Below are 20,172 nucleotides of genomic sequence, written 5' to 3' on the forward strand. Positions count from 1 at the left end.
GTTTTCATGTCACCGACACCAACAATATGGTACACGTTTATGTTTAATGGCCCTAAAAATACAATGTGCCGAGTTAAATGTTTTATTTCCGTGATAAATACATTTGTCAAGTTATAATATCTACATTCTTCTTACACATGAAGAAAAAAAAAAGTCCAAGTTCGTAAGTCAGGTTACTGCCAGAAAACGTTGTCGAATAGGTTTTAGTTACAGATACTTTCATTTGCAGGCCTTACAAACAGAGCAGGCAGATGACATCTATTCCCAGCGTCCACGTTTCTCGGATCATGGGCCTGCGTTAGTCAAATGTGCCAATACTGGTTTATTCGACTATGACGTTAAAAGTTTGATTTTTTTTTTTACTTCAAACCTTTTACTTCGTGCATTTCATTCACTTGACTTTCTCCCGTCATTCCCCGGGACAAAACGGCAATCGCTGAGCTCGGAGATCACCGTGTGTTCTCGACTTGAAACAAATTACTGGTTACATATATACAGACAGGGTACTTCTCCTTTAGAAAATAAATACCATTACATATCCGTCTCTTGAATAATCTATCACCAATCCAACACAACCATCGTATAAGATCACTACATATTACTTTCATTTCAATTGCTCCTAATAGAAAAGTTCTATATTGATCAGGCTAAATAGAAAAAATATTTTGTTGAAACTGCAAGGCAAGCAACTGGCCTACTTTTAATGACCATAAATGATGGCAACAAAGACGATATGCAACAATCACCCATATAATGGACATGATAATATTAAGAGGTATCTCTCTATTTTAAACAGTAATAACAGCAATTAAGTTTAATATATACATCTACATCAATCTTCGTCTCTCCAACTTCTTATCCTCAAAGATTACTGGAGATTAGTTCCTGCACATCATATAAAAATACTGATTCTAAACAAGGAAAAGCGAAGGCAGCAAAAGCTTAAAAGCAAGTCCGAAATGCAGTAGCTCCAGAAACTATACACAGACAGCCCACCACTGTATGTATGTACAAATTGGAAATAGCCTTTAAGTAAACCAATTCTCTTAAAGCATGTCGGTGTGTGCGTTTGTCAGCTTGCTTTCTCATACAGATATACCATGATAAAATTTGAATACATGATATGGGCAATTATATCAGATGGAGAAAAAATGCACCAACTTTTGCCTCAGTTTTCAGAAAATATGCAATATCAAAAAGTGGTAAAAGCTGAAATTTCACTAAATTATTATGGATCTATTTTTAGACAATTATCTTGAAAGTTCAGTGAATTTTCACACATGTAATATATAATAATAATGATTCATCACCTCACTGAAAATATGCAATTGCAATCTTTACCCTGTTCTCATTATAAATAAATAAATATGTTATCATATGAACATAAAAATAAAAAAAAATATAACTGTCCAAGGATTCAGAATTGGTATAAGCAAAATACAATTTATCAAAACCACGGCAACTGGTGTGTTGTTAATATTTCCATGGAAACAGGTATGTAAATCAAATAAATGGATCCATCATATATCTTGTTACTGACAAGAGGTCAACATGGCAAAAGATTTTAAGTTTACAAAGAGGATTTTAAATATCCCAAGCTACCTGACATTGTATGCATGCTTAAGAAATGCATACAATATCTGAAATGTTTTGATCTGTATTCATTCAGTAAGCATCTTCACGCTAATTATCTGAATATAAACTAAACCAGCACCATGATAATGTAATCTATCCAAAATAAGGAAAACAAACTGACACAAGTAAGTACACTAAAAAAAAAATAAATAAATAAAATAATAATAATAAATAAAAAATAAATAAAATAAAATAAAAAATAATAGGAATGTCTGAAAAAAATAGAGCATTTGAAATATCATCTATAATGCAAAATGTCTTTAGACTGCTGATCATCCACTTGTGATAGATAATTGTCATTTTAAGCAGTGGCCACGTCATAGGCGGGAGGTGGGTAAGTATGGGGATACCCCTGGGTTGGATACTGGGATCCAGGAGGTGGGGTGAATGCAGGGTACTGGTCGTCTGGCTGACCCAGTGGTCTCTGATCTGAGCTGTTGACAGAATACAACTGCAGGGTGCGCTGGCGTCGGCGTTGTCGTTGATACTTTAGGAAAAATGCAGCACCGATGATTGCGACCATGATCAAAACAGTGGGCACCACCACTACAACTGTGATAGGATTATTGTCTCCAGAACCTGAAATATAAATATTCAATCAGAAAGTGCATTGCAAGAACTCTTAAAATTGTCTATGACTGTCATTTTGAAGGGATATCATGTCATCTGTAAGGGACACATTAACACTAATTTTGTCTTATAAATTGTACAATCGTAGGGTTCAACTCGACACATACGATTACTGCCTGAACCTCTTTTACATGGTGTCTAAGTTTAGTTTAGTTATGTTTAGACAGAGACAAAAGTTCTACCCCTGAAAAAAAAAAATCCAAGCATGTACAATTTTTCCATGTTGATACAAAATGTCCACCTTTTTCAAAGAAACCGAGTGTGATTAAATAGCAAAGCATCATTCAGACATGCACTGAAGACATAATATAAATGCCAGCATTTTTATTTTTCTTCAACTATACAAACTACTTTGGCGCAATCTTAAACTGCTGGCACACGCTCACACACAGAAAAAAAAAATTGCCAAAGGATTTATCTAAGAGGCATATATAATTGCCAGTTTGAGCTTAGCAGCAAGATCCACTTACTGGAGTGATCACTGTTGTGGATAACCTCTTCAACCTCTTCACATTGTTTCCCAGTATAACCCCCTGTGCACACGCAACTGTAGTCCATACCATAGAACGTGGTTTCACAGGAACCTCCATTGTAGCAAGGATTAGGGTCACATGGGTGGTCTACAAAACAACAGTAAATTTACCATAACTGCTGACAAATGTCACGTTGATACTTCATTTCTTCAATGGTCATAATTAGCCTCCATTCCCATAGACACAAGTGGGCTAAGTGGATATACCCAACACTAATCAAAGAGCAGTGGAAAATCTTTGTTGATGATCTAGAAGCTAGCGCAAAACAAAATTGAAGAAGATGATGATCCTAAGGTGGAATACTACTGTTCTTTATTGATGTATTGATTTATTTAGCACAAGATATTGCAATCAAGCTGGTGTCTGCACGGCTGAAACACAATCCCCAATGGTTCTCCAATATATCAAACAAGAAATGGTATTTTCTACATCCACAAAACATGCAATTTCTTTCATCCACAACAGTTCTCTTTTTATGATCAATTGTTGGAATGTAACGTTTCCAGCAATAGGTAAGTGAGTGCTTTCCTAATTGCCCAAGAAGTGGGAGTTATTACACACCTGATGCTGGTTTGCTGGTTGGTGTGATGGCAGTATCACATTTTCTCCCAGTGTAACCAGGGCTACAATCCCTGCAGGTGTATTTCCCCCGCCAGTCCTTCTCACACCTCCCTCCATTAACACAGAAATCAGAGGGACAACCTGAAACACACAATTAAATAACACTATGCAACAATGGCTGTCAAATGTACAGACCTGGGACTAACATAAATCAATTTTGTAATACACGATGATCAGCATAAAACAGCATAGCAACAGAAAAAAAACAGGTTCGAAAAAAAAAATCGCGTTTTAAGCGTAAACAAATTTTTCTTTTCCTGGGGATCTGGCTAATTATCAACAATTTAAAGTTCGTTCATAATTTACTAACTACCTGGTTGGTCATGACGAATTTAGATATGTGTCAACTTGGACTAATGCTGGAGTGATTTAGTTTCCTCTCCTTTTAAACTGCCTGTTTTATATGTTAACAGAAAGTCAATGATATGAACCACAATACAAATCAATTGATTAAAAAACATGAAAATGCAGGCAATGGTAGTATTTCCAGACATTCCTGTATCACCTTCAAGCCCAATGTTGTTACCACGGAAACCCTTTTACATGCTTACCGACATTCTGGCATCTACTTCCAGAGTACTCAATACTGCATTTACATGTGGCTTCCCCTTTCCAATTGAACTCACAAGTTCCACCATTCAGACAGTCGGCTTCACACCCTATAAGGAAAATAAGTTTTAGGATATATTTCTTCTCAAAAGGAATCCTATTTGACAATAAATATTGGAAACATAAATCACACAATCTCTTTAAAATAAATAAAGAAATAAGTTACAGATTGAATCAAGGTCTTTCTCATAGCGTTTGGATAGGACTCACTGTTCATTTATGAACAAATGACAGATTCACATACTGAACTCCCTGTATCCCAATTTCTGGGAAAATCCCTGAAATGAACACTAATATATTCTAATTAAAAAAAAAAAAAAAAACCTAAATTAATATTAAACCCACTAGAGAAATGAAATAGCAAGTGAAACGGAAAACGAGTCTTACTTCGTCCAAGCAGTCGTGCACACTGGGAAAAGCTACTTGGCTCATCACTGGTATTGTTTCCCTTACAGTTCTTCTGGCCATTACACACCAGTTCAGTGGATATACACATGTTAGTGCCCTCACACAGGAACCTCTTGTTGGCTGCGGTGCAATCTCCAGCTGCCACGTCATCTAAGGAAAGATTAAAGAAAAATGACACATAAAAAGTTTCTCTTCACAACAACAACAAAAATACTCCCAATCTTTAGAAAATCTTGCTTTGGACTTCTGAATCAGTAGGCTTTCCTTACGTTTTCAGGCATTCTAAATTGGAAAGATTGAATGTTTATGATTTCCAAATTTGTCCAACTATATCAAACAATGTTGGGAGCAGGAGGCAGGGGTAATTCTACAAACTGTTGGTAACCAATAAATTAGGTGCTATATGATGGCCTCACCTCGGAAAGCTGTAATAACAGCATGGAACTCATCCTTCTCCGGTATCCCTTTATAGTCAAATGTGACCCCTGACTCTGATATTGTCCTGTCCGTCAGTCGACTTCCAAACATTGGGTACAGCTCTTTGATGGAGGTCACAATGGCATCACTGCTCATGTCGTAGCCAGTCACTTCCTTCTTCACACCATATATGCGGCCATATGACGCAGGAGATCCCGACCGGCCACTTCTGACTGCCAGGCTAAAAATATCACAATAAAATGTACGGTAAAGTCTTGAAAATTTCGTCGCTTAAAAATTAATTAATATTTTTAATTGTGTAAATCCGACTAATTTTTCAAAATTACCTCTCCCCGACTCCTGGGTATGACGAAATTTTCAAAAATCCGGCCTTTGTGCTTTTATCCTTAGCGACTGTTATCTTTGACCCTCCTATATTGTGGGATATTTAAAACTACTTCCTAAGTCGTTTTCTGGTGGTAAATAATAATATATTTATTACTGCATCTCGATTAAGTTAAATTTAACTTACTGTACCCGAAAATGTGTTGAGAATTATCTTCTCGGTAAGAAACATACCTCCTGATAGAGGAGAAGGATCAAGATAAGTTGCGACATATTTAAAAAAAATTATGCACTTGGCAACGTTTGTTGCATGCAGGGCTTTTCCCAGGATTGAATGTCAGGCCTTCTAAAAGTACCATCTGTAACTTCCTAAAAATTTACAGGGAGTTAAAATAATTGCTCCCGCAGACGATCTTCCGCAATTTAAGTTTCTTGAACTTATATGAAAACTGAACGATCTCCCGATGATGATATGAAAATGGCCTTTTCGTCTCGCTCGGATCGCGAACGATCTCCCTCTGACGATCTTACGCGAACAAAGTCCGGCGATATATTACGCAAACGATTCTTCGCCGAAGATACATGTATGCCGTGAGCGGGGAAAGGGGGGGGGGGGTTAAAGATGAAATTAAAAATATATATTATTTATAATATTCAAAGGGGAGGAGGGGTTAAAATAATGATCTCCCGCTGACGATCGTTTGCAAACTAAGTTCCTTGAACTAATATGAAAACTGCATTTTATTATTGCTTACATCGCGAACAATCTCCTGACGATGATATGAAAATTGCCTTTACGTCAAGCTAGGATCGCGAACGATCTCCCTCTGATATGATCTTACGCGAACAAAGTCCTGAGGATATTACGCGAACGATTCTCCGCCGAATATATACCGTGAGCGGGGGAGGGGGGGGGCTGTTTAAAGATAAAATGAAAAAGATATTTTTTAAATCCAAAGTGTGTGTGTCTGGGGTCTGGGGGGGGGGGGGGAGAGTGAAATAATGATCTCTCGCTGACGATCTTCCGTTAACGAAGTTCCCTAAATCCCTCGAACTAATATAAAAATTGCATTTCATTCTTGCTTACATCGCAAACGATCCCGCGATGATTATCTTACGCGAACGATTCTCCGCCGAAGATATGCCATGAGCGGGGAAGGGGGGGAGGGGGGTTTAAGATAAAATGAAAAAATATATATTATTTATTAAATTCAAAGGGGGGGTTAGAATAGTGATCTCCCGCTGACGATCTTTTGCAAACTAAGTTCCTTGCACTAATTTGAAAATTGCATTTCATTCTTGCTTACATCGCGAACGATCTCCCGATGATGACATGAAAATTGCCTTTTCGTCTCGCTCGGATCGCAAACGATCTCCCGCTGATGATCTTACGCGAACGGAGTCTGCTATAAATATGAACATTTTCTTCTTGTCTCGTTTGGATCGCGAACGATCTGTTGACAATATTACGCGAAAGATTCTCTGCTGAAGCTATGAAAATTGCCATCTCGTCCCATTCGCATTGCGAACGATCTCCATGGATGAGCCAGGTAATTGTTAAATGGTCCTAAATTGAACATGGACATGAATAGAAGTGACGGGTACATTTCCCTTCGAGATAATATCTTGATTTTTCATTGTGTCTTCCTCATTTAGGACAGCCGCCGATAACAATAACGGCGTTACAAATGACAAAGCAGCGGCCTGTGAATTTTATTTGCCGGCTTGATAACGCACCTTGAGCCAGGTAATAGTAATGAAACTATTTAGACAAAAGGCCGATGTTCCCGCAATTAAGAACGGGGATTCACATCTTAACCACTTATATTGTGAGTAACCGCTCGCAGGGGCGCACTATTGTTCCTATCTCCCATTGAGAGTGTTATCGGCAATGATATCCTGATCGTATCATTGTCTTGAATCAACTGACGCATTACCTTCATGTTTGAGCTGGACAACGCGGCCATATTTGGTGACGAACTTTTCAAAAATTATTGAGTACCTCATTTTCAAGGTCGACGAAGTTTTCAAGGGGAAAAAAATTACCTCGGCGGAAAATCGTCTGCCGACGAAATTTTCAAGAACGACGAAATTTTCAAGACTTTACCGTAGAAATATTCTGTGGCTTTGCAGCTTTTCAACAATTGTCTTCACTTATAAAATCTTAGCAAGTGACGCGATAACAAAACTGATCTTCTTTATTTTATAGTCAGCCTAACTTGCATCTAGACAAAGAGTCCAGGCCCCAGTTTCACACGCAAAAATAACTTAAGTCAGGTCCCCTGCCTAAGAACTTAATTACCAAGGTTACATGGGCACATCTTACCCTATCAGGAGCAGTGTAACAGCACTCTCATGGAAATCCTAGTCAACTAGGATTTCCATGAGAGTGCTGTTACGGAAATCCTAGTCAACTAAGCCAGAAAACTGACAATTTTTTTTGTGAAACTGGAGCCAGAAGTTTGGGGGGGGGGGGGGGGGGTGTCTTCACTCTCTTGAAGACTTGCCTCTGTTGTATGACAAAACTTACCCATCGGAACCTCTGCGTTTACTCTGATAATTGGAGACATCGAAGGAGAGAGGAAACTGAAGGTCGATGGCCATGTCAAATGGCAGTTCCCAGTGCACCAGGAGTTTCACACCAGGCTCCTGACTACGGAGATGAACTAAACAGGTTATCCTAGGGGGAAAAACATAATGTTTATAATAATCTCATATGTAATCAATTTCTACTGTAATTGATGGTAAAACATAAAAATGCCAACTTACTGAATTTCCACTACCTGTTTCTTTCAATTTTTTATGTCCAGTAACTCTCTCTGAGAATGATCAAAGGAAAAAAATATCAAAAATATCATATCACTATTTTGAATAGAAAAAATATTATCTCTGGGAAAGTTTTTTTTTTTATTTTATACCTGTCACTCATGGCATTTCCTCCTGAGCCTTTAAGCTTAAGGATTATACTGTTGTTGAAGTTGATGGTTTTACCACACTGGTCCACTTGATATACAGTCTCAGCTCTCTTCTGGCCTGAGAAATGAAAAAGAGAGAAAACATATCAATAATTGCTCATGTAAGGAATTCTCAATTGAACTTAAAAAAATAAGTGTTCATCAGTCTTCTGAAAGTAAACAGATGCCTTCTAAGTTTAAGTTAAGTGATACTAATGCAACAGTCAATTAAAACCTGTCTCCTCAACTGGCATTAAATGCGTCCAAGAGGGGGATTTCATGCCGATTTAACAGCATGATTCCATAGGTGGGTGAGGAATTTAACCAAATTTAACCCAAGCCATGACAGTTAGCAAGGAAATTAACTTTGAACAGTATAAACAATTATATAAACCCCTTAATTTCACAAGGAGGCTTAAGATTTCCTGTTCAAGGCAAGACTTACTAGTACATCAGTGCATGACATACTTTTACGCGCTAGAGCACCTTGACGACTATAAAGCACTGACAACTGGGTCAGGACTTTAATATTTAAATGCTCTTCAATCCGATAGTACAGGCATTAACTTATACATGCTGATGTTTACACACACAGGACATGTTTATACCTTTTTTATTTATAAAGATCGAACATATCTACAGAACACCGGGACCTCAGTATCGGGGCTTTAACAGGGGAAATGTTTCCCCCGGAAAACAGGGGAAATGCAGATTTTTAACAATGCATGGTTGTTAAATTCCCCGCCCTGTCGCGGAGGTCCTGGTCCGGGATTTCAATTGACTGGTGGATAAATAAAGAGACAGAACAAAATGGCCCCCTTTTTTCTTCGAAGGTCGAGGAGATAATTCACCACAACACTTCCCAGATTTAGATAAACACAAACTAAATCCTTCTTAGCATACTAACATTTCAAGAAAAATTCACTTACCAGTAACAAGATAACTGTCAACACCTACAAACGCCAGAAGAATACAGCAAATATACGACCTCACGTCCGCCATGGTGGGATTTTTTATTCCATTGACGGCGGCCTCGATTTCAAAATAGATGTGCCCAAACATGACAAGTAGACAAATAGATGATTACATATTGATTTTTTTTTTTTTTTGGGGGGGGGGGGGGGGATTTTGTGTGCATGAGTTTATTTATAGTTCTAATAACTTGCCCGAGAAACCAATTAAATGTGTTGCAAATTCTGAAAAGAAACGTAGCAATTATTCTTGCCGATAATAGATGGCGCTGTATACCCGGACTTTAGGTGCGGCAAAGTGAAATTGCGCAAATGATCCGCAATGACGGCATGCAATGTCGTTTTACAATGACCTGAAATTTCTTCAACTTTTTTTCTTACTTTGACAATTTTTCTGTGGCCTTTCCCAGTATCCAACACTTAAGGGACATCGTCTCTCAGTGGTTAATTGACTTAATTGGTAGGTCCAATTTGAGAGGTCCTCAGGGGTCCTTTTCGCAATCGAGCTAGCGGTAGCCTACCTATTTCTGTATCGCACCATTTTCACTGGTCCTATTATGTTATTTTGCTGTCAACAGACCAAAATGACCGTCTATTTATCTAGAGACATATCTGTCAATCTGTCGCCCTGGTAGTGGGTAATGCCGCGGTGTATGGTAGACCTTGCTCAGTGCCTCCAGTCGACATGTTCATGGCACAGTTAGTCTTTTTAGAAATGTTTAGTAATAAAAATCGGTATCCCTTGCACTGTATATTGAGCTTATTTTTGTCTTAGCCATATTGCGAGCAATTTTTCTATGGGCTTTCTCCAATATGCCTGTCGTTGGCCTGGGAACTCTGTTTTCATGCAATAGACACAGATTCTGATAAACCATGTTTCTTTTCAATTTTTACTCAAAACGCTAAAGACGAGTATACGATTAATAGTTTTATATTCAAATATATTTTACTGTTTACAGAAGTATGGCTTTTCATTTAGCAGTTTATGTCAAGGTAGACTTGAAAATGAAATATATGATAACTCTTTCTATTCTTGTTTTAAAAATATATAAATGCAAAAATATCACAGCTCTTTTTTTCTTCTACAAGTACCTTTCCTCTGCGCGTCTTTCATAAGTATATTGGGTTAATGATAGAATAAAGAAAAGAAAATAGGGAAAGCAAAATCAAATGTGTACAGAGGTATTCATGGACCGAAAAAAGATATGTTCTATATGTAAACAAAATCGAAAGATAATTGTGCAACAGGACATTTCAGTCTTGAATCCTAAGACGCTCTCAGTGTTACAAAATTTGACGTTTCCAAGACGGTGACGTTTCCGCCAAATGATCCAACTGCAACGTAAGAAGCATCTTTATTGACAGCCAGTGTCAGGAGCTGCCCTCTGCCGTCGAATTCTCTAGTAGGATCCTTCACTTCACTAAGAATCTGACCAGTGCACAAGCTCCAAAACCTAGAAAGTAGATAGGAGAAAGGATAGAAGGCAAGAGAAAGAAAGAAAGAGAGAGGATGGGATAAGAGAGAAAATAAGAGAAACGAAAGGTAGATACGTATTTAAAAAAAGGCGAAAAAAAAAAGAAAAGAAAAAGGAAATAAAGAAATGTATGCTAAATAGGAATAGAATGGAAATATTGAAAAGAAGAAGATCCATGCAATTGTTAGATATCATTGTTTCCGATTCACAACATCAACAGCATTATAGTGGCGTTGTCCCAATGTGGAAAGATTTAGCTTTCATCTTGATTCATAAAATAAACATTCCGTTTCGCTCAATTTCATAGGTGCATATAAATGAGATTCTTCTTCTTCTTTTTTTTTTTTTTTTTTTTTTTTTTTTTTTGTATTCATCGCATATGCGTACCTAAGTCTGCGATCGCTAGAACAAGTTACCAAGGCAACGTCCTGCTCAGAAGGCTCGTAGGAAGCATTTATGACCAGTGCTCTGTCGTTGGTCGGAGAGTCTGAATCGACGACATCGATGATGGGGGCGTGGCGGCTGAGGAAGCTGCAGGACCATACGATTCCCGTGTGCCCAGTGAGTACCCAGAGGAGATCCCCTTCACGAGGGTCCCAGAGTCTCACCTCCTGGTCGCTGGAGGCGGACGCTAGAAGGGTGTCGTCCGGTGAGAAGACGCAGTGGAATACCCAGTGATTATGACCTCGAAGAGTACGCAATGGAGGGGGAAAGTATTTCTCAACTACGCCAAAGAGGTTTTTCTTTATAGGAATCCTAGATCTGAAGATGATATTGAAACTGAATTATTAAATAAAGATTTCAAAAACTTATTTTATGTGAAATACGACTCAGATAAAGAGTTTCTGAACATCAAAGCAAATAAATGCATAAATTTAACAAAAATATAAAATTAAAAGGTTATTGTCCAAAAAATGCAGTCGTGCAAAAAAAAAAAAAAAAAAAAAAAAAAAAAAAAACGGTTACTAGTAATACCACAACATTAACTACTACCTCTTCTAAATTAATACAATTCATACATATGAACGTTAAAAAAATTAACGAGGGAAGGAAACCCGGACAACGCAGTGTAATGTGCCATATCTACAAGTACCTGTGATCCCTGCGCACGTTAACGCGGCGCAACTGGTCCCCAACGTTCCACAGTTTGACGGTTCTGTCTTTGGAACAACTCGCGATCCAGTTGAGTCTTGTGTTAGAGAAGGCAACGTGCTCTATCACGTTCCCGTGTCCCTTGAATTCCAGAAGTTGTCGGCCATCGAAATTGAATATCTTGACTAGTTGGTCTGTTGCGGCCGTGGCGATGACGTCCAAGTGTCGAGACACGTCCAGACCCTGAGGAAAGATAACTTAGAATTGATAGGAAAATATTCTGCTAGCCTGTACTTATATGCTTATATTTTCATGTAGCACAGTTGTATAATTCCGTCTTAATGATAAAATATATACATACTCAAATAAACGAATATACAACTGGAATACGTGTATTTTCTTATAATAAGGTACGTAAGACTAATACGTACGAACGGAAAATCACCAAAAGTAATAAAGGTTGATTTCTTTTGTTAAAATTAAGACTACTTGGTGTCAATTTAACTCCTGCCTCTGCACCTTAATATTAGTTTTACCTGAATACATTTTGACGCGTGCGCCTCAACGATGGAATGGGACGGGGTTTTCACACGGACGCTCCAAATATACAATAATCCCGAGCTGGTGACGCTGCACAGCTTTGTCCCACTGTTGTTATAGCAACACTTCCAAACGTTGTCTTCATGTTCCAAGATGTGCTTACAGTTTGCCTGCGACATGTCTTTCAGATCCCATAAATAAATGTAGTTTGCACTGCAGACGGCCAATCCCATTGTATTAGGTGCGAAAACGCAATATTCCACCCAGTGATCGTGTTTTAACAGTTTTGGATTACCCATAGTATTTAGACTGAAGAGAAGGAGAAAAGAAATAAAATTTTACAAACTGAGAAACTATATTAGAGAGAGAGAGAGATTTTATTGTGAGGAGTGGATTGGACAATTAAAGACGTAAAACCTAGCTATGCAAGGAAGGGTTGTGCTTTGGCTCCCGTTTAATACTATGATTTCATCCAATCAACCTGGCATCAGAATCCCCAAATCATAATATACCCTGACTAAATCACTACAAAATATATCGGAACGAAATATAAAAATAAAAATTAAAAGACCCGGAACATACGTTAACCGGAACATACGTTATCATTTAGGCTCCTTACATAATGTAAAGATATGGTAAAAATTAAAAATTAATTTAAAATTGAGACAGTCATGGATTTTTGTTCTGTGAACATATAGTTAAAAAAAGTTGAATACAACATTGAATTTATTATTATTATTATTATTATTATTATTATTATTATTATTATTATTATTATTATTATTATTATTATTATTAATCTTTTGTTCGTCCATCAACCTGTTTGTCCGTATCCATCAGTCTCAACGACTTTTATACACCCAAACCCAATATAGAGGTGCATTTCACATGCTGAATTGTCAATAATAATAATAATAATAATAATAATAATAATAATAATAATAATAATAATAATAGAAGTAGTGGTAAACAAAGATAGAAAGAAAGAAAACAAGAACATGGAAACAATGCCGAAATAACGCTATGGCGCTCAGTAGTTGATAAGCGCAATTTTTGGAAGCAATCACTTTCGTTAGATTTTTCTTATTTTCTTTCCTTTCTTTCTTTTCCTTTTCTATTTAACAAACAGGCAAATATAAAAATCAACCCTGATTATTTAAAAGATTATTTGTAATTGTACTAGATGCATTTATATCGAATCGAGTAAAAATTTGGAAAAGACAAAAACTTGGAAATCATAGCCTTTTCTCGAGTTTTGCACCAGTGCATTTTCCAAGCCAACAAAATTAGATCTTGTGAAAAAGTCCCGGTAAAAATAACTTTTCAGGCTATGTAGTTGTGTTAAGGCGTCCTCATATTTGTAAATATTACCTCAAAAGACATCCCTTACCTTATTACAAGGTTTGTTGTGGTTTGGTGACCTAGTTTTACCTTTGACCTCAGATGCCGCTTCTGTTACGTCATAATCTTACCACAGTTTTTACAGCCTCATCTAGACTAGATTTTGTTTGATGAATATTATACATTACTTTATTTAATGGAAATATAATTTGCTTTTATTGATCATATATGTCATAGGGAGGGCCCAAAAAGCAGTCCAATGGGTTAGGCTATAAAGAATCTCAGTTGATCTAAGTGTTCGCACTGCATGATGGGACAGGGCTTGGGTATATGGTAAATCGGGCAAATTAAAGGCCGGGAGAACCTAAAAAATTAATGTGAATTTAAATAATAAAGCATAATATTTCAAGCTTCAGGGTTCCCGACCATCCTGCAGATCTATTGAGTTGTCTTCTGAGACTATCCCAAAGTTTGAAGCCCTTTCAGTGAAGACAGAGTAAGGTGAGTATTTTGATTCGTATTTCCAACATGGCTTCTCAGACTTATTACTTTGGCACTTTATGCAGTCTACAATCGATTTGCGCTTCAAGTTTCTCATGACAGTCCCTACAAAATATGTCCATAATTTTCGCAGAAGACACTCCTTAATTTACTCCTTAATTTACTCACAAACGGATTACACATCAACGCTCACCTACTAATGTTTATTCTGTGCATTGTAACAGCTATTTGAATATTTATATATATATATTTTTTAGTTTCTTAAGTTCTTGTTATCTATTTTAAGATTTGGGAAAAACATGCATTCTCTGTTGTCAATTTGATATGCAGCATTTGGAGTTACTTTAGCACACTGCCAATTAAATTTATCGTTAGCACCAAAGCATGTGTCTGCTGCTGGCAAGCACATGCTTTTATCTCCAGTATTTTGCATGAGGGGCCCCATTGGGTATTTTCATTACATGTGAACGTCACTTTTTTATTTTGTGAAGTGTGTGAAACATACGTTCTATTCAGCTTGATCCGTGAACCGCCCCAATCTAGTGACTCCTGACCAGTACCTAGTGCAGCTTTATAGTCTTCATCTTTTGTGGGGGCCATAGCAATAGTCCGAAGGGTCAATAGCCTGAAAGTTCATTGGTCCGAATGTTCACTATAGAACCTTCGTACCAATGAACCCTTGATAAAAAAAATTATGAAAATATGATTTTTTGGACCAATGAACCCTCAGGCTATCGAGAAGCCTCTTTCATGAAAAGAAGGCATCATACTTTCAACTTGTATATCTCCTACATTTCCATTGAGAGATGAATAAATTCTTATTTACTGTGATTTGTGGATTGATGATTTTAGTTACCGTGTACTCTGATCACTAGTATGAAGTTTCATTGATCTGAAGGTTCAGTGGTCCCAAAAAATCATAATGTAACACTTTCATCAGTTTTTAATAAGGAGCCGTAGCGATAGTCCAAAGGTTCAATAGTCCGAAGGTTCATTGGTCCGAATGTTCACTATAGAACCTTCGGACCAATGAACCCTTGATTAAAAAAATCGATGAAAATGTTACCACTTTTCGGACCAATGAACCTTCGGACTATCGAGACGCCCCCTTTAATAAAAGGGCAAGTTGGTCGGAAGGTTCTTTAGTAAACATTTAGACCAATGAACTTACAGACTATTGAACCTTTGACTACTCTCATGTACCCAGGTGGAGGAGAGATAAGGGGGAGGGGTAGCAGCTCTCTTAGGCACAGGCTACTGTAACACCTATAGCCTTATTATATGAGGAAGTTGTCTTGTAAAACATCTAAATATTAAAGTGGCATTAACTCGGGATTTTTTTGCTGTGGTTAGAAGGGGGGGCGTCTCGATAGTCCGAAGGTTCATTGGTCCGAAAAACGGTAACATTTTTATCGGTTTTTTAATCAAGGGTTCATTGGTCCGAAGGTTCTGTGGTGAACATTCGGACCAATGAACCTTCGGACTATTGAACCTTCGGACTATTGCTACGGCTCCGGTTAGAACATTGGCAGTCTATGCTTGTCAGATGTTAATCACTTTTAATGCTTTTTTATAGTTGTAATATATAAACTTTGATAAAAGAGACTTTATTCTTTCTTTGTTTTATTTATAAGGGCACAGTGTAAGATTTTATATAGGTTAGATACCCAGTTTTACGTAAACCACTTCTTGTTGAAGGTTTCTGAGAACAAAAAATAATTTTTGATAATTTTATCAGATACATGCCATAAATGAATGTTGCCAGTATATCACCTGATAAACCTGGCCAAATTTCAATCAACTTGACACCCCATCCTAAGCATGTGTTAAAGATTTGAATATTCCCAGATTGTTACAGGGTTATGGCGAGTGTTAGGACAGGATGATGGAACGAAGAGTCGGAAAAAAGATATCAAGGAAAATGTGTTAAATATGGGGGAGGGGGTCTTACACTGGGCACCTTTTAGTATTCCCTTGACTTCTTTATCTATATGTGTTTATGTTTTTGTCTGTCTGTATGTGCTTTTCAATTATAAATGAAGAGGCTAAGAGAAGCTAACAAATTTATTTATTTATTCAGTTAACATCATGCTTGAATTACATATATGCATCTTTATAGTAGAAAAAGATAGTGCAACATTATAGTGAAGACAAACTTTAATGACAAGGTTTCATCAGAATGGAAGGTTATTAACCCTGATGATTGTTGACTGAAATGCATTGATTTCATGTATTATTTCATTATCCAAATCAAGACAAGGCCAGGTCAAAAGTTCATTATGTTATTAAACCAACCTCCGCATACAGAAGAGGTTCCAGATATCCAGGGTTGCACTGTAAAGTGATGAGATTTTATAGTCACAAAACTGAAATGAGTAATTTTGCAATTGGGTATGATGTGCAATCGCAATACTTTATGTATTAGACTGAATGTCAAAGATGAATTATAAAATGTCACTAATGCAGTTTACTGGTGGAAGAGCCCCAAGGTGATGCTTCGCTAGTGTGCTACTGCTCCGAACAAAGGAAGAAAGTCACCCAGTGAGCATATGTGATAAACAAAGGGATGCTTTAAACAAGCCATATATTACTTGAAAGCCCTCCCCCCCCCCAAAAAAAAAAAATAATAATAATTTACAATTTACAACAAATTCAAATCATTATTTAATTTTTTTAAAACTTATTAACAGCTTTTTTGTTGTTAATTAATTTTTTGAACAATTGGTTTTTTGTTTTCCTAAAACAAAACAGTGTGTTTAAATAAATCATATTTAAGGTTCATAATTTGCAAATAATCAGAGATACGGAAATAAGATAAAGCATTTGTGTTTTTAATATTTTGATTTTTATTACAAGCTCAGTTTCAGATATGATTTTCACTTTATTTATAAAAATATCGAGAATACAGAAGTTTTATTTCTATACTTTTTACAATTATTGAACAATTAAATTGGACTGCACAATCTGAAATATTCACATAGATATACATTTAAGCCTTGTATTGTTAGTTGTATAATTTAATTGTTTCTAAACTTTGTTACAGATTTGGCACTCATCACACTACTGTCATTATCAATCATTACAAAGTACTATTATTACGAAGTATTATTTTATATTTATTATAGACTAAACATTTAAATTTGTCTTTATTTACCTATTATATTAGGATTAACCAATAAACTCTTTAAAAATCTAGCCAGATTTTGTGCGATTACTTGGGAAGAATTTTGGATCTAAAATAATGACAATCAAGTGATGCAGATTTGATTTTAAGATACTTCATTTATGTAACCAATTCATTGACAGGTCTAGAATTTTGGGTTAGGAAATGTGATTTATGCATTTTGCCAATTTTTGAAAATAAATCAAATTATTTTTTTTCTCTTCTCTCCATTATTGGCATAAAAGTTGGACATTGCATCCACCATCTTGTCAAGGAAAGAGAGACCCCCCCCCTCCCCACTCCCCCACCATACCTGCCTTTGTAATGACCTCCCAGCCTGTGACATTGATCAATTGGCTGATGATATCTCTTGTTTTATGACAATGTCCAGATTATTGTGTGGCCTTTTCAATTATCATTTCTCTGGTTAATTTCAGGTATTGTCAAGCTTCAGAAGTCAATTAAAAATTGATTCATATTTTCACATGTACTGATATTAATTAGTTTTTTATTATTTTTTCCAAAAGGAGTATTTTGTCTTTTCTCTCGAAGTTTTTTTTTGTCTTATTATTTTATTATTCTTTGTTTTATTGTTTTAAGTGGCTTCCATTATTATTTCCTCATTTTTTTTCTCATGGATTGATTATGTAATTCATATGTCATAATGGTATTATACAACTTGGAAGAGAGAGAGAGATAGACAGAGAGAATTTATGTAGGCATACATGCGTGAGAGATGGATGGAGAGGTAATAATGATGTACAGATAATCTACCAAGGTATCATTAACACTTGAGTGCTGTCTGTTAACTATTTAAATTGTGGCCACAGGTGGGTATTATCTCATACTGTCGGCATACGTAATTGCTCTGTGTTGTGTAAGGTTTGACTTGAATATTCATCATGTCCATAGTTCCTGCTGTCCAAAGACACCTTGTACATCATAGGTCAGATAGCTTTTAAAAATTGATCACTTAACTTAGCTCCATGTTATTTTTAATTGTTTTGTTCTCAACATTATATCTTAAACATCAGTCAATTTGATTTTTTAAAAAAATTTCTAGGTAAATTGTGAGAATTCAGGTTTCTTGCAAAGTAATATGTTGGTTTCCGTAATGTGTGGTGGATTAAGCAAAAACAGAAAACAAAATACCGTCAAGGTCAAGAGAAGGTCTTCTGTACTTTAATGGTGATACACTAACTTGGCTTCAATCTGACACGTGTTTTAGTAATTTGAAGTACAGTCTTGTCAGGTGTGTTCTGTGAAGGCATTTTTTCCCCAAAATTTGGCAGGGCTTTTAATTTTTTCTGTAGAAACAGTAAGGCTTGAGGTTTATGTATGTGTAGAAATAAATTAACTGGAGGAATTCATAGCTGACCATTGGTCAAGGCTGAGGACCCTGCTGGAATTTCCCAGCATTCTCAGGGAAGAGTGAGGCATGGTGGGATGGTTACCTTATGTTAACCCTTCCCTACCGTAAACCTCAGAATTTATGTACTGGTCAGAGTATGCCATCAGAATTTTTGCAAATTTTCTGTATATTTCTCCTATTATCTTATAAATTCTGAAAGATATTGTGTTTTACCACATAAAAATAATTTCCTGTGCATGAAAGCCTTACTGTTGTTTATCAGAAATACATAGGTGAGGAAAAAAACTTATTTTAAATAATCTGTGATGAAGTAAAGACATCAAGTCATTAAGTTCTTAAAATGAAACTGCTTTCCTACCACCTTGTCTCGTTAAGATGTATTTTAATTGGATTTCATGTACTGTATGATGTTTTTAGCTGTGCGTTCTGCTTTGCTCGGTCCCAGTATTTGAATAAGAGAATATTTACCTACGTCATTATTCTAGAGCATACTGTATTAACCAAGCATTGACCCAGCAAAAGGTGTTTATGTAATCGCTGGGTGCTTTGGTCAGTGAGAGGCTAGTCAGCCAGTAGTGGGTCAGACAAATGCAATTTAGTTGAGATCAGCGCAGAGAAAGTAAGAGCGGGAGGAAAATCTCACCTCACGGCCAGGTTTCATGAAAAGATTTTGGAAGGACAGGATTAGACTGAACAGGTGTGGGAGACAGGCTTAATAAGCAGTGTGGTCTTTTTCTGAAGACGTTGATAAGGAAGTTCAAAAGGCTTATTGCTCAGGCAGTAGTGTGTTTGGATGAACTCCCTGAACAGTCGCCTCTCTGACTGTGCCTTGAACGACGACAACCACTGTGGTCGTGGGCAGCCACAGGATTGTGCTGTTCCTGCGTCGTTTGCTCGCATGTTTTCTGATCAAATGGAAATGTATAACAATAACCAGTATTACATGGCAGGTAAGACTTTTTTTCCTTGTGTCTTATTATGTCTTACTGTGCATCTACATTTTAATGTTTTTATATTAGTCTTAATACATGACAAACGGCAAGGCTTTATTTTCAAAGATGTTTCTGAAGAAAGATCCTTGATTCATACACGTTATCAGGGAGTTATCCAGTGTGTTGATATCATTTTTTATTTATAAGTTGACAGTATTCTTGTTTTAGTTGAATACTTTGATTGCTTCATCAAGTTTTTCTTTAAGAAGGTCAAAAACACCAGGATTTGCCTAGATTTTTTTTACTGATAATTGAAGCACTACTAAAAGTGAGTCTTTATAAGGGAATGACACCCATAAATAAGAGAATATTAGTTTTCTCATGGATTATAAGTCACCCAAGGTTAAACCATGAGAATAATGAAGAACTGGATTTTAGATTAAGGTAGACAGACATGACATGGCGTAGGCTTTTAATTAGGCTTATTTTGCACGGGGTATTTTTTTACTTATTCTGAGATCCGGGATTATGGATATTCTTTGCCCATAATTAGTGATACAATTATCCACAGACATTATATTATTGGTATTAAGTTATTGGTAATACCTGTAGGGAAGATGTTGCCCATTCCAT

At 36.5% G+C, this 20,172-nt stretch overlaps 3 protein-coding genes across 5 annotated transcripts in view; 1 reads left to right on the plus strand and 2 right to left on the minus strand.

The window, feature by feature from the left end:
* Window positions 1–68: 68 nt before the first annotated feature.
* Window positions 69–9,239, minus strand: LOC106175302 (uncharacterized). Its single transcript, XM_013557245.2, has 9 exons — window positions 9,082–9,239; window positions 8,117–8,231; window positions 7,729–7,878; window positions 4,853–5,094; window positions 4,416–4,586; window positions 3,971–4,078; window positions 3,360–3,500; window positions 2,736–2,885; window positions 69–2,214 (listed from the first exon to the last, which is right to left on the minus strand). The coding sequence occupies exons 1-9, from the start codon at window positions 9,212–9,214 to the stop codon at window positions 1,937–1,939; spliced, it is 1,488 nt and encodes a 495-aa protein (XP_013412699.2). The 5' UTR covers window positions 9,215–9,239; the 3' UTR covers window positions 69–1,936.
* A 799-nt stretch (window positions 9,240–10,038) lies between these two features.
* On the minus strand, window positions 10,039–13,677 carry LOC106175253 (uncharacterized). The gene is made up of 5 exons (XM_013557163.2): window positions 13,621–13,677; window positions 12,227–12,539; window positions 11,692–11,933; window positions 10,986–11,360; window positions 10,039–10,577 (listed from the first exon to the last, which is right to left on the minus strand). Exons 2-5 carry the CDS (start codon window positions 12,527–12,529, stop codon window positions 10,391–10,393), a joined length of 1,107 nt encoding a protein of 368 aa, XP_013412617.2. The 5' UTR covers window positions 12,530–12,539; window positions 13,621–13,677; the 3' UTR covers window positions 10,039–10,390.
* Window positions 13,678–13,880: 203 nt separating this feature from the next.
* LOC106175291 (retinoic acid receptor RXR-alpha-B) overlaps window positions 13,881–20,172 on the plus strand; it is a 44,087-nt gene continuing 37,795 nt past the window's right edge. Inside the window, exon 1 of one of the 3 annotated variants that reach the window (XM_013557230.2) lies at window positions 13,881–14,072. Coding sequence is in view for 2 of the 3 variants with exons in the window: in XM_013557214.3 (XP_013412668.2) it covers window positions 19,401–19,557 (157 nt within the window). In the remaining variant the exon portion in view is untranslated. Of the gene's footprint in view, window positions 14,073–19,150; window positions 19,558–20,172 lie in introns of those variants that run through there. The other 2 variants (XM_013557214.3, XM_013557213.3) reach the window with 2 other exon arrangements.

Source organism: Lingula anatina, chromosome 3 (assembly GCF_051362555.1).
Source record: "Lingula anatina isolate TDL-2025a chromosome 3, LinAna3.0, whole genome shotgun sequence".
NCBI classification, from domain to species: domain Eukaryota; kingdom Metazoa; phylum Brachiopoda; class Lingulata; order Lingulida; family Lingulidae; genus Lingula; species Lingula anatina.

Coding starts and splice junctions, on each gene's coding strand:
- LOC106175302 (XM_013557245.2), bottom strand. CDS start 9,214: ATGTTTGGGCACATCTATTTTGAAATCGAGGCCGCCGTCAATGGAATA. Junction 4,079..4,415: donor TGCACGACTGCTTGGACGAA/GTAAGACTCGTT, acceptor TTTTCCTTATAG/GGTGTGAAGCCGACTGTCTG. Junction 2,886..3,359: donor AACCAGCAAACCAGCATCAG/GTGTGTAATAAC, acceptor GTTGTTTTGTAG/ACCACCCATGTGACCCTAAT.
- LOC106175253 (XM_013557163.2), bottom strand. CDS start 12,529: ATGGGTAATCCAAAACTGTTAAAACACGATCACTGGGTGGAATATTGC. Junction 11,934..12,226: donor ACGCGTCAAAATGTATTCAG/GTAAAACTAATA, acceptor ATCTTTCCTCAG/GGTCTGGACGTGTCTCGACA. Junction 10,578..10,985: donor TCTAGCGATCGCAGACTTAG/GTACGCATATGC, acceptor TCTACTTTCTAG/GTTTTGGAGCTTGTGCACTG.